The 12500-nt window shown below is 44.3% G+C and overlaps 1 protein-coding gene across 4 annotated transcripts in view; it reads left to right on the top strand.

Moving 5' to 3' along the window:
- LOC129825376 (MAM domain-containing glycosylphosphatidylinositol anchor protein 2-like) overlaps positions 1-12500 on the top strand; it is a 416697-nt gene that overhangs the window by 224587 nt on the left and 179610 nt on the right. For all 4 annotated transcript variants that reach the window (XM_055885438.1, XM_055885439.1, XM_055885437.1 and 1 more), the window contains exons 7-8: positions 3432-3523; positions 3596-3833. In XM_055885438.1, the coding sequence (XP_055741413.1) occupies positions 3432-3523; positions 3596-3833 (330 nt within the window). The remainder of the gene's footprint in view (positions 1-3431; positions 3524-3595; positions 3834-12500) is intronic.

The raw sequence follows: 12500 nt of genomic DNA, 5'->3' as shown, positions 1-12500 counted from the left end.
GATACGTTCATTAGAGTTATCAGCCTCAGAAATTGCAACCCAAATAAATGCTTCACAGAGTTCAAGTAACAGACACATCTCAACATCAACTGTAAATAGGAGATTGCGTGAATCAGGCCTTCATGGTTGAATTGCTGCAAAGAAACCACTACTAAAGGACACCAATAACAAGAAGAGACTTGCTTGAGCCAAGAAACACAAGCAATGGACATTAGACCGGTGGAAATCTGTCCTTTCGTCTGATGAGTCCAAATGTTAGGTTCCAACAGCCATGTCTTTGTGAGACGCGGAGTAGGTGAATGGATGATCTCTGCATGTGTGGTTCCCACCGTGAAGCATGGAGGAGGAGGTGTGATGGTGTGGGGGTGCTTTGATGGTGACACTGTCTGTGATTTATTTAGAATTCAAGGCACACTTAACCAGCATGGCTACCACATCTGGTTTGCGCTTAGTGGGACTATCATTTGTTTTTCAAAAGGACAGTAACCCAACAAACCTCCAGGCTGTGTAAGGGCTATTTGACCAAGAATGAGAGTGATGGAGTGCTGCATCAGATGACCTGGCCTCCACAATCACCTGACCTTCACCCAATTGAGATGGTTTGGGGTGAGTTGGACCGCAGAGTGAAGCAAAAGCAGTCAAAAGCATATGTGGGAACTCCTTTAAGACTGTTGGAAAATTATTCTCGGTTAAGCTGGTTGAGAGAATGCCAAGAGTTTGCAAATGTGTCATCAAGGCAAATGGTGGCTACTTTGAAGAATATAAAACATAAAATATCATTTGATTTGTTTAACACTTTTTTGGTTACTACATGATTCCATATGTGTTATTTCATAGTTTTGATGTCTTCACTATTATCCTCCTCCCGGGTGGCGCAGTGGTCTAGGGCAGAGTCTGTCGCAGCCGGCCGCAACCGGCCGCAACCGGGAGGTCTGTGGGGCGACGCACAATTGGCATAGCGTCGTCCGGGTTAGGGAGGGTTTGGCCGGTAGGGATATCCTTGTCTCAGTATGTAAAAATGTAATGAAATGTAAAAAAAAATGTAAGAAAATGTATGCACTCTACTGTAAGTCGCTCTGGATAAGAGCGTCTGCTAAATGACTAAAATGTAAATATAAATGTAATAATGTAGAAAATAGTTTAAAATAAAGAAAAACCTTTGAATGAGTAGGTCTGTCCAAACTATTGATTGGTACTGTATATGTCTAATGTTATTACTCTATTGTATTCTATTACTACTCAGGAACATTGAATTTCCAACATGATGACATGATTACATAGTGAGAGTAATGTTACATAGAGTACATAGAGTAATGTTGTATTGAGAGTGTACAGACGGAGGAGGGATGTGCAATGTCCTTAATACCTGATGTTTGAATAGTGAAGGTCACTGTTGACCCATACTGTGTTGTAATTCATTACCACTGTTTCCATATTAACAGACACATATTGAGTTACATACGCCACTCATTTTGAACGATATTGTCCAGTTTTGAACAACGTGTCAATGGTGTGCGTACTGGGAGCGGAGTCAGGTGCAGGAGAGCAGAGAGTTGTGAACAGGCGCACACTTTATTTAGGCAGGAGAACCAACAGACGGACGCCACTGTGTCAAAACCTCCAGCCAATAGGCAGTAGTGCAAACGCGCAAACAGTCATAATAATATTGTATAAACACTATAACATACCTCATGAAATAAAACACAGAATAAACACATACCAGTAAAGCGCGTCAACATAGACACGTAACACGAAACAATCTCACACAAAGACATGAGGGGGAACAAAGGAATACATACATGTAGTGTGATTGGGGAATGAAAACCAGGTGTGCAGGGAACAAGACAAAACAAATGGATAAATGAAAAATGGAGCAGCGATGGCTAGAAAGCCGGTGAAGTCGACCACCGAACGTCGCCCGAACAAGGAGAGGGGCCGACTCTGGCGGAAGTCGTGACACAACGTTATACTTTTTTGTATTATATGTTATAAAATAGTGCTCATTTACACCTACTTCTTCATGTAAAGGTAAAAAGCAGACTAAAGGTAATAATAATGTTATTATTATATTTCTATACTTGCTACAGATACAAATTGAATTAAAGTTTATTTATCATATACACAGGATACAGCGGTGTGTAAACGGTGCAATGAAATTCTTACTTTTACATCTCAACAGCACAGTGAAATAACCAAAAAGTCCAATATCAAAAATCCAAAAGAAAACAGTCCTAAATCTGCTCTGGAGAGAAAGCTATGACACAGAACCAAATGTGTGAAGATAAATGATTATTGATCTAAGCCCTACAGGAACTTACCCTGACATGAATCCAACATTTGTCTGAGATGTGTCAGGAACAATCTGACATTGGTTTGAAACGTACACTCTGGTTTCTTAGTGTGTAGGTGTGTCACTCTCTTTCCCTCTGTGCTCCCTCCCTCCCTGCCTCCCTCCCTCCTTGCCTCCCTCCCTCCCTGCCTCCCTCCCTCCCTGCCTCCCTCCCTCCTTGCCTCCCTCCCTCCTTGCCTCTGTTAGACTTCAGCATCGCAATGTTTTGCACATTACATTTCCTGTGTTTGAATCTGACATGCAGGTTTTGTTTTCATTTTCCTTTTTCGCCAAACTGAATATGATAATGTCGCCAGGGAATTGCTAGATGAAAAGATTTCTGTGGAACTGTCAGTTTCTTTTTTTGCGCAGACGAGATGAACTGTACAACAGCAGCATTGGGAAACATTGCAACATGGATTATAATGAAATCAGCCCTCTCTTCTTTTCTCTCTGAAGAGCTGGGTTTGCTGACGGTGTTTGGAAACTAAACTAGATTAGCAATAAAAGATCTTTCCATTAAAATAAAAAAGTAGCTTTCTGCTTTCTCTGTGTGTGCATGTATGTGAGTGTGTGCATGTATGTGAGTGTGTGCATGTGCGCGTGTACATGTGTTTGTATGTAAAATGACTCCAATCAGTGAATGCAACACCTGTGTGATTGGATGAAACAGATATCAGACAGACTGTGATTGGATAAAGTGAATCTCAGACAAACATATTTCAATCTGATCAGCTAGCAGAGAGTTTGCTACTCTACAATTTGACGTACCATTCAAAATCAATTTCCAAAGCATTTACAGCTCCCCTTTAAATTGTTTTGCGCTGACGCCTTACCGCCTCTAACCTCTTAGCTGGTGTGTTTGTTGTCTCAAACTTGTGGAAAAGCAAATATACATTTCCCTTCTCAACAAATGGACAGCAGAACTATTTTATCTGTTATTGTTCTGCAAATAGCAGAAAAACATATTTAAGTGTGTGTTCTGTCTACAGGGCCAAGTAAAGGGCCATTTGGAATCAACCCTGTGGTTGACACATAAACCCACACAGACCCTGAAACTCTCTTACTTGTTGTGGTGTGTCTGTGTGCGTTCTCCCTGCAGCGATGAAGAAGGGCCGTTTCTGGATCACCCCTGACCCCTACCACAACGACGACAACATCCAGATCGGTCGTGAGGTCAAGATATCCTGCCAGGTATGCACACACACACACACAAAACACACCATCCCCTTTTCACACACATACTCAACTCGCCACTCCTTCCAGGTGGAGGCCACGCCCCCTGAGGAGCTGACGTTTGGTTGGCTGAAGAATGGGCGCGCCTTGCGGAGCTCTGAGCGAATGGTGATCACCCAGACGGACCCTGACACCTCCCCTGGCACCACCAACCTGGACATCATCGACCTGAAGTTCACTGACTTTGGCACCTACACCTGTGTGGCTGCGCTGAAGGGAGGGGGCATACCTGAGATCAGCATAGACGTCAACATCTCCTCCACTACTGGTGAGTCTCACACCGCCATGTCAGAGCAGGAGATTGACCTATACACTTCCCCACACTTAGTGATCACACACACCCACCTCGGGATCATACCACTGTGGCGGATAGAGACGTCCGTAAGGCTACACTGTGTATACATCCCAAATGGCACCCTCTTCCCTATATAGTGCACTACTTTTGACTAGAACCCTATTGGCCCTGGTCAAAAGTATTGCACTATACAGGGAATAGGGTGCCATTTGAGATGTACAGTTAGTCACACACAGCAGTCATACAGTATATACATCATCAAGACTGTAGCAACACACACAAAGTAATAGAAATGTTCACTTGTGCTAAAATATACACACTGGAGAAATACACTTTCATAATTCCTCTATTTCACAAAAACATATCATGCTCACCTATTGAATTTGCGCCTATTCAGGTGTTGTTTCCACAATGTGGCCCCAAACTAATCTGAACGTAACATCCAATCCTATTGCCTGATATCCAAACTAAATGAATGGGCTTCATCCCAAAAAGCACCATATGCCCTATATAGTGCACTACTTTTGACCCGGACTCTGGTCAGAAGTAGTGGACTAAATATGGGACACTGCCATACTCCAAAACGAAATCCATTCCCTCTTTTCATCTAACTGGCTGCTGCTACTACCATTTGTTTGACTTCCTTGACATTCATTGTACATACACTTGAAGTCGGAAGTTTACATACACCTTAGCCAAATACATTTAAACTCAGTTTTTCACAATTCCTGACATTTAATCCTAGTAAAAATGCAGTCTTAGGTCAGTTGGGATCACCACTTTATTTTAAGAATGTGAAATGTCAGAATAATAGTAGAGAGAATGATTTATTTCAGCTTTTATTTCTTTCATCACATTCCCAGTGGGTCAGAAGTTTACATACACTTAATTAGTATTTGGTAGCACTGCCTTTAAATTGTTTAACTTGGGTCAAACGTTTCAGGTAGCATTCCATAAGCTTCTCACAGTAAGTTGGGTGAATTTTGTCCTATTCCTCCTGACAGAGCTGGTGTAACTGAGTCAGGTTTGTGGACCTCCTTGCTCACACATGATTTTTCAGTTCTGCCCACACATTTTCTATGGGATTGAGGTCAGGGCTTTGTGATGACCACTCCAATACATTGACTTTGTTGTCCTTAAAAGCCATTTTCCCACAACTTTGGAAGTATGATTGGGGTCATTGTCCATTTGGAAGACCCATTTGCGACCAAGCTTTAAATTCCTGACTGATGTCTTGAGATGTTGCTTCAATATATCCACATAACTTTCCTACCTCATGATGCCATCTACTTTGTGAAGTGCACCAGTCCCTCCTGCAGCAAAGCACCCCCACAACATGATGCTGCCCACCTCATGCTTTGCGGTTGGGATGGTGTTCTTCGGCTTGCAAGCCTCCCCCTTTTTCCTCCAAACATAATGATGGTCATTATGGCCAAACAATTCTATTTTTGTTTCATCAGACCAGAGGACATTTCTTCAAAAAGTACGATCTTTGTCCCCATGTGCAGTTGCAAACCGTAGTCTGGCATTTTGATGGCGGTTTTGGAGCAGTGGCTTCTTTCTTGCTGAGCGGCCTTTCAGGTTATGTCGATATAGGACTCGGTTTACTGTGGCTATAGATACTTTTGTACCCGTTTCGTCCAGCATCTTCACAAGGTCCTTTGCTGTTGTTCTGGGATTGATTTGCACTTTTCGCACCAAAGTATGTACATCTCTAGGAGACAGAACGTGTCTCCTTCCTTCCTGAGCGGTATGACGGCTGCGTGGTCCCATGGTGTTTATACTTGCGTACTATTGTTTGTACAGATGAACGTGGTACCTTCAGGCATTTGGAAATTGCTCCCAAGGATGAACCAGACTTGTGGAGGTCTACAATTTTCTTTCTGAGGTCTTGGCTGATTTCTTTAGATTTTTCCATGATGTCAAGCAAAAACTCAGTGCGAGTTTGAAGGTAGGCCTTGAAATGCATCCACAGGTACACCTCCAATTGACTCAAATTATGTCAATTAGCCTATCAGAAGCTTCTAAAGCCATGACATAATTTTCTGGAATTTTCCAAGCTGTTTAAGGGCACAGTTAACTTAGTGTAAATAAACTTCTGATCCAAAGGAATTGTGATACAGTGAATTATAAGTGAAATAATATGTCTGTTAACAATTGTTGGAAAAATTACTTGAGTCATGAACAAAGTAGATATCCTAACTGACTTGCCAAAACTATAGTTTGTTAACAAGAAATTTGTGAAATGGTTTTAAACTTCCAACTTCAACTGTACATATATCATGTGTCTGGTAGATTTTAGATCTGGATGTTCTGGTGATTAGAAGTGAATAGTGGCCTCATTATAAGATAATAACCTGGGGATGTGCGTTACTTAGGAAATGGTGGAAGTTTGTATTGTTAGTGGTTAGTAAAATAAGGACAAGATAAGTATGGGTTAGAGAGGATAAGAGAGGTATGGGTTAGAGAGGAGAAGAGAGGTATGGGTTAGAGAGGAGAAGAGAAGTATGGGTTAGAGAGGAGAAGAGATGTAAGGGTTAGAGAGGAGAAGAGAGGTATGGGTTAGAGAGGAGAAGAGAGGTATGGGTTATAGAGGTGAAGAGAGGTATGGGTTATAGAGGAGGAGAAGAGGTATGAGTTAGAGAGGAATGGGTTATAGAAGAGGAGAGAGGTATGGGTAATAGAGGAGAAGAGAGGTATGGGTTGAGAGGAGAGGAGAATAGAGAGGTACGGGTTAGATAGGAGAAGAGCAGTATGGGTTAAAAAGGAGAAGAGAGGTATGGGTTAGAGAGGAGAGGAGGTATGAGTTAGAGAGGTATGGGTTATAGAGGAGGAGAGAGGTAAGGGTTAGAGAAGAGAAGAGAGGTATGGGTTAGAGAGGAGAAGAGAGGTATGGGTTAGAGAGAAGAAGAGAGGTATGGGTTATAGAGGAGAAGAGAGGTATGGGTTATAGAGGAGGAGAAGAGGTATGAGTTAGAGAGGTATGGGTTATAGAGAAGGAGAGAGGTATGGGATAGAGAGGAAAAGAGAGGTATGGGTTGGAGAGAGAAGAGAGGAGATGTATGGGTTAGAGAGGAGAACAGAGGTATGGGTTAGAGAGTAGAAGAGAGGTATGGGTTAGAGAGGAGAAGAGAGGTATGGATTAGAGAGGACAGGTATGGGTTGGAGAGGAGAGGAGAAGAGAAGATAGAAATGGGTTAGAGGGGAGAAGAGGTATGGGTTAGAGAGGAGAAGAGAGGTATGGGTTAGAGAGGAGAAGATGTGTGGGTTGAGGAGGAGAAGTGAGGTATGGCTTATAGAGGAGAAGAGAGGTATGGGTTAGGGAGGAGAAGAGAGGTATGGGTTAGAGAGGAGAATATGTGTGGGTTGAGGAAGAGAAGTGAGTTATGGGTTATAGAGGAGAAGAGAGGTATGGGTTAGGGAGGAGAAGAGGGGTATGGGATAGAGAGGAGAAGAGTTGTGGGTTATAGAGAAGATAGGTATGGGTTAGAGAGGAGAAGAGAGGTATGGGTTAGGGAGGAGAAGAGATGTATAGGTTAGAGAGGAGAAGAGAGGTATTGGTTAGAGGGGAGAATAGAGGTTTGGGTTAGGGAGGAGAGGAGAGGTATGGGTTAGACAGGAGAAGATAGTTATGGGTTAGAGAGGAGAAGAGAGGTATGGGTTAGAGCGGAGAAGAGAGGTATGGGTTAGGGAGGAGAAGAGAGGTACGGGTTAGAGAGGAGAAGAGAGGTATGGGTTAGAGCGGAGAAGAGAGGTATGGGTTAGGGAGGAGAAGAGAGGTACGGGTTAGAGAGGAGAAGAGAGGTACGGGTTAGGGAGGAGAAGAGAGGTACGGGTTAGGGAGGAGAAGAGAGGTACGGGTTAGGGGGGAGAAGAGAGGTATGGGTTAGAGCGGAGAAGAGAGATATGGGCTAGGGAGGAGAAGAGAGATATGGGTTAGGGAGGAGAAGAGAGGTACGGGTTACGGATGAGAAGAGAGGTATGGGTTAGAGCGGAGAAGAGAGATATGCTTAGGGAGGAGAAGAGAGGTACGGGTTAGAGAGGAGAAGAGAGGTATGGGTTAGAGCGGAGAAGAGAGATATGGGTTAGGGAGGAGAAGAGAGGTACGGGTTAGGGAGGAGAAGTGATGACAGGGTTGGAGGGGTTTTTGTTGGTGTCATGTGTAATCAACACTCAGAGGACTATCGGTGATCTCCCGTGCTGCTGTGTTAATGTCTCACCTCCTTATATCCCGCCTCTAACGGACAGGACCCAATCGATAAAACGCCTCAGAAGAGAGGTTTTTTGATTGGTAATTTCCACTTGGAATGCCTGTTCCGTACAAGCATGGAGTCTCTCATTCCAACCGATGTCGTTCCGAGATTGGAATTCCCAAAAGGAGTTGGTTGTGGTCTTGAAGAGACAGTCTGAATTGACTTGCTGTTGATTTGGTGTGTTTGAAAGGCGCCAGTGGATGGTAGCTTCCTGATAAATATGTGTGTGTGTGTGTGCTTCTGCGTGCGTGGGTTAGTTCAAGCAAAATTCTTCCTTGTCGGGACATTTCCCACATCCCCATGAGGACAAAGGCTATTTTAAACTTAGGAGTTAGGTTTAGGGATAGAGTTATAATTAGGGTTAGAATTTGGGTTAGGATAAGGGGTTAGTGGTTTGGGTTTAGGGTTAGGAGTTAGGGTTTGGGTTCTAGGTTACAGATTAAGGTTAGGGTTAGGGTAAGTGAAAATAGTATTTAGATTGGAAATCAATTTTCTTTCCCCATGAGGATAGAACAAATAGTGTGCGGGTGCGGGTGCGGGTGAGTGTGTGTGTGTGTGTGTGTGTGTGTGTGTGTGTGTGTGTGTGTGTGCGTGTGCGTGTGCGTGTGCGTGTGCGTGTGTGTGTGTGGCCCACTGACACAGAAATTCACTCTTTAATGTGGAACAAGACTGTGTTTCTCTCTTCTCTCAGAGAGCAGCAAAGGAATTATAACATGAAAGGGCCTTTTGTGCTCAGATTTGATTGTTTTTAAGGATGATTGTTTTTCTAGGTGGAGGTTGTATGAAGTTGCAGGGGTTTAATGATGTTGAATACGATGAAAGAATTGTGTGAAGATGGTATACAGTGATTCATGTACAGGTGTAGAGAAAAACTAACGTAGAATCGTACTGTGCACTGCTTGAGTCATTGTCCTTCTGTAACTTTCTGTGGGGACTGAGATGTTCTGAAGTAGCATGACCACTGTGTCGAGAGAAATTGTTGTCTCTGCTGTCGCTATAATCAAGCCCAAGATTGGGTGATGTTGTTGCTAGCCAATGGTCAGTCATTTCTGTCTTGGCTGGCCTGCCGTTATGGGCAAACCAAACCGTCTCTGCTGTTCTCCTGAAGGGAGAGAGAGGCTAGTGGTAATTACAGTCTCTTAATGAAAACATTTAGAGCCGATTACCCTGCAGCTCTGCCAGGGCTCCACGCTGTGGAAGTGTTTGGGATGAGATGGGACCTCACGCTGTTGAAGTGTTTGGAAAGAGATGGGGCCTCAGGCTGCTGAAGTGTTTGGAAAGATATTGAGTCTAAATTATCTCCATCCTGAACACTTTGAAGCTCTTGCAGGGCCTCAGGCCTGCCCTACTACATCTAGCCCAGCCCAGCCTCCAGCCCAAACTCTTCTAGCCTAGTCCAGTCCTAGTCCCCATCCACAGACAAAATCAACACTCATTATCCACAACACATATTCATACTCTGTACTGCCGACTACACTTTTATCCCCACAGCTTTCATTAGTTTCCACCCCCACAAAATAGTGCTAATATTTACAATCATCACTCATTACCTAGCTAAGACTTTTTTTTATTTTGGGTACCCTGAGAGTTAATGTTTTATTCATGGGTAGGAATCAAACAAGAGCCCAGATTTCCCCATCCATTACCGACAGGACTAACAGACTGGTGGAAAGAACGGAGGAAAAGAGGAAAGGAGGAGGGCGCCTACATTTTCATGCTACGGGGTAAAATGTAAGCCATCTTCGTTTTAGTAATGAAGCTGTATAGAGAGCAAGATAGAGAGAGGGAGGGAGAGAGAGAGTTTCTTCCAGGCATACGGAGATTCATCTTTGCATTAGCCTTTGTGTTAAACATGTATCTAGTGGAGGACGAGACAGAAACACTCAGACTAACCTACGGAGGCGTCCTAGGCATGCCTTTAATCAACCTAACTGTCCTACCTATCCTCCTTCACCTTCACTCTGAAACAGATTACTCGTTGTAACTAGTTTGTGCTGAACTTAATCAGGGGTGGATTTGTCCAAGTTAAAGTCTTTCTGAAGAGTCTGAGAATTGACTAACCTGCAGTGTTGAATCTCTGGCAAGCGTTCAGTCAGCCCAATCCTTCTTCAATTTCTTTGAATCCCATTGAGGTACGAGTTAATTCCAGTGGTACATTGGTCATTATCAGAATACTGTAGCAGCATTACGCCTGTAGATTCGCACAAATAGGAAATGGAAAACCTTGCCTGTTAGCTACAGTATAAACACATGTAATTCCATATCTTACTCCCATTGGTCTCCAACCCAGTCCCAGAAGCTACAAGCTCCATTGGTTTTCATCCTAGCTCCTAGCTCAGCCTGAGCCATGTAGTAATTGATAAAAATCTCTCTATAATTGGGATAGAAAATCACCTCTCTCCCATATTTAAGTAATGCATCTGTTTCTCAATCATCAGCCCTTTCCACATCTCGGATACCCAATAGCACACGATGGCTCTCCACCCAAATGAATATCTGCATTTCATAAATTAAGCGAATCAATTAAGGGCTCGGTTGATAAAAAAAGAAGGTGCCAGGCTATATTAATAAACACTGGTTAGAGCCACTGGACTTCCTGAAAGAGGGTTCAACTTGGAGACCACCTCTCATTTGTTTGATTATAATTGGGATATCTGACTTGGGTAACATCGCTCTATGTGACCCTTCATGGCTTAGTTCAATACCACGCACTCGCCTAACCTGAACCCTAACCCTTCGCCAACAACAATCAGGGTTGAGACCCCTTTTGAAAATGTATTTGTGTTGTCCATCTCTAGCTCTGGTCCCTCTCTCTGTCCTCATGTCCTTTGTTCAACCGTCCATCCCTATCGTCAGAACTAACAGAAAGTGAGAGGTAGTGATTATCTAGTCACCGTGTTATGACTGTAGTGACCTGTCATGGTTACTGCTGCAGGCGTTGCTGATGTGATGTGCTGCTCTAGTCTGGGCCGTCAGTCCTGCTCACTGGCTCTGGTACAGGAATCCTGGTTGGCACATTCACTTTGACTCATCGTTCCTTCAGCTACCTGTTTGTGTTGTGGTACCGGTGGGTCAGTTAGTAGCTGTAGGTATTTCCTCAATGAATCACTGAAGGTAGGGCTGAGTGACTCACTGGTTTGTGTATTTTATTCTACTGTCCACACTCTGTTGGGGTTTCTTCAGCTTCCTTGCCTTGTACTTCATCAACAGCAAGTTACACGTCAGCTCAATTAAATCATCTTCTAAAATATCAGATTTTATTGTTGTAACCAGAAAAGTAAAGCCTCTTTCAGTGATGGTGGGAGCTGTTGTGAGCCCTTGATTGTGAAATGCCACACATGGCTGTGGAAAATCACATTTGTCATGGTGACAACCACAAACCTTTCACTGGGTGTCTTGGGAGAAGAAAGTGCCGCAATAAGGCAGGTTCCTGCTGGGAATGACAGGCATTGGGGCTATAACACACACACACACGCACAGACAGACAGACAGACAGACAGACAGACAGACAGACCAGGGCCTGGAGGAATGCCCCTGTGTGTGGAGCCTCAGTGCCTATGAATGGTGTTAGTTTCCTCCCTGTGCCCTCGTGCTCCGTCAGCCAGTTAAGCCCTTCTGAGCCCCGCAGGACAGGCACAGTATATCCCTACAGGCCAACACACACTGTCCCCACAGGGGTGAAGCTCCACAGAGAGGGCTGTCACAGAGCAGCCAACTCCCTGGCCTAGAGCCAACACAAACACACACACACTTTCTCTCTCTCTCTCAAACACACTCACTCAAGCAAAGTGCAGCGTTACCACAGCAACGGAGATTGATGTCACTGCACTCTCCCAAAGACGCCAGTTGAGTTTATTTTCAAAGAGCGTTGCATTGTGTGCACAGTCCCTCTGACCCCACACACCTCTCTGAGCTGTGTAAAAATGTCAAGTACCAAACATCGCCGTATTGGCTGTCAGTTCACATAGTCAGCTGTCTGTTGTGGTAGTAGTGACGGATCCCTGTAAGGCTCCAGCAATCAGCCTCCCAGCTGAGGCTGATTCAGACCCCAGAGAGGTGCAGCCTGGCTGGGACACAAGCAGAGGGTCCGGGTCCCTCCCCATGCAAGCAGGCACGCACGCACGCACACACACACACACACACACGCACACACACACACACACACACACACACACACACACACACACACACACACACACACACACACACACACACACACACACACACACACACACACACACACACACACACACACACACACACACACACACACACATACACACAACAATGGGTATCTCTCAGCAGGCACACGCGGTTCCAGATCGTGTATGTGTATGCACGTGCATGTGCACTTCTGTGTTTCTTAACAGTCACACACTAACCAGCC

The sequence above is a fragment of the Salvelinus fontinalis genome, chromosome 27 (assembly GCF_029448725.1).
Source record: "Salvelinus fontinalis isolate EN_2023a chromosome 27, ASM2944872v1, whole genome shotgun sequence".
Taxonomy (NCBI): Eukaryota; Metazoa; Chordata; class Actinopteri; order Salmoniformes; family Salmonidae; genus Salvelinus; species Salvelinus fontinalis.
The sequence above is the reverse complement of the archived record's forward strand: the minus strand, read 5'-3'. Positions and strand labels throughout refer to the sequence as shown.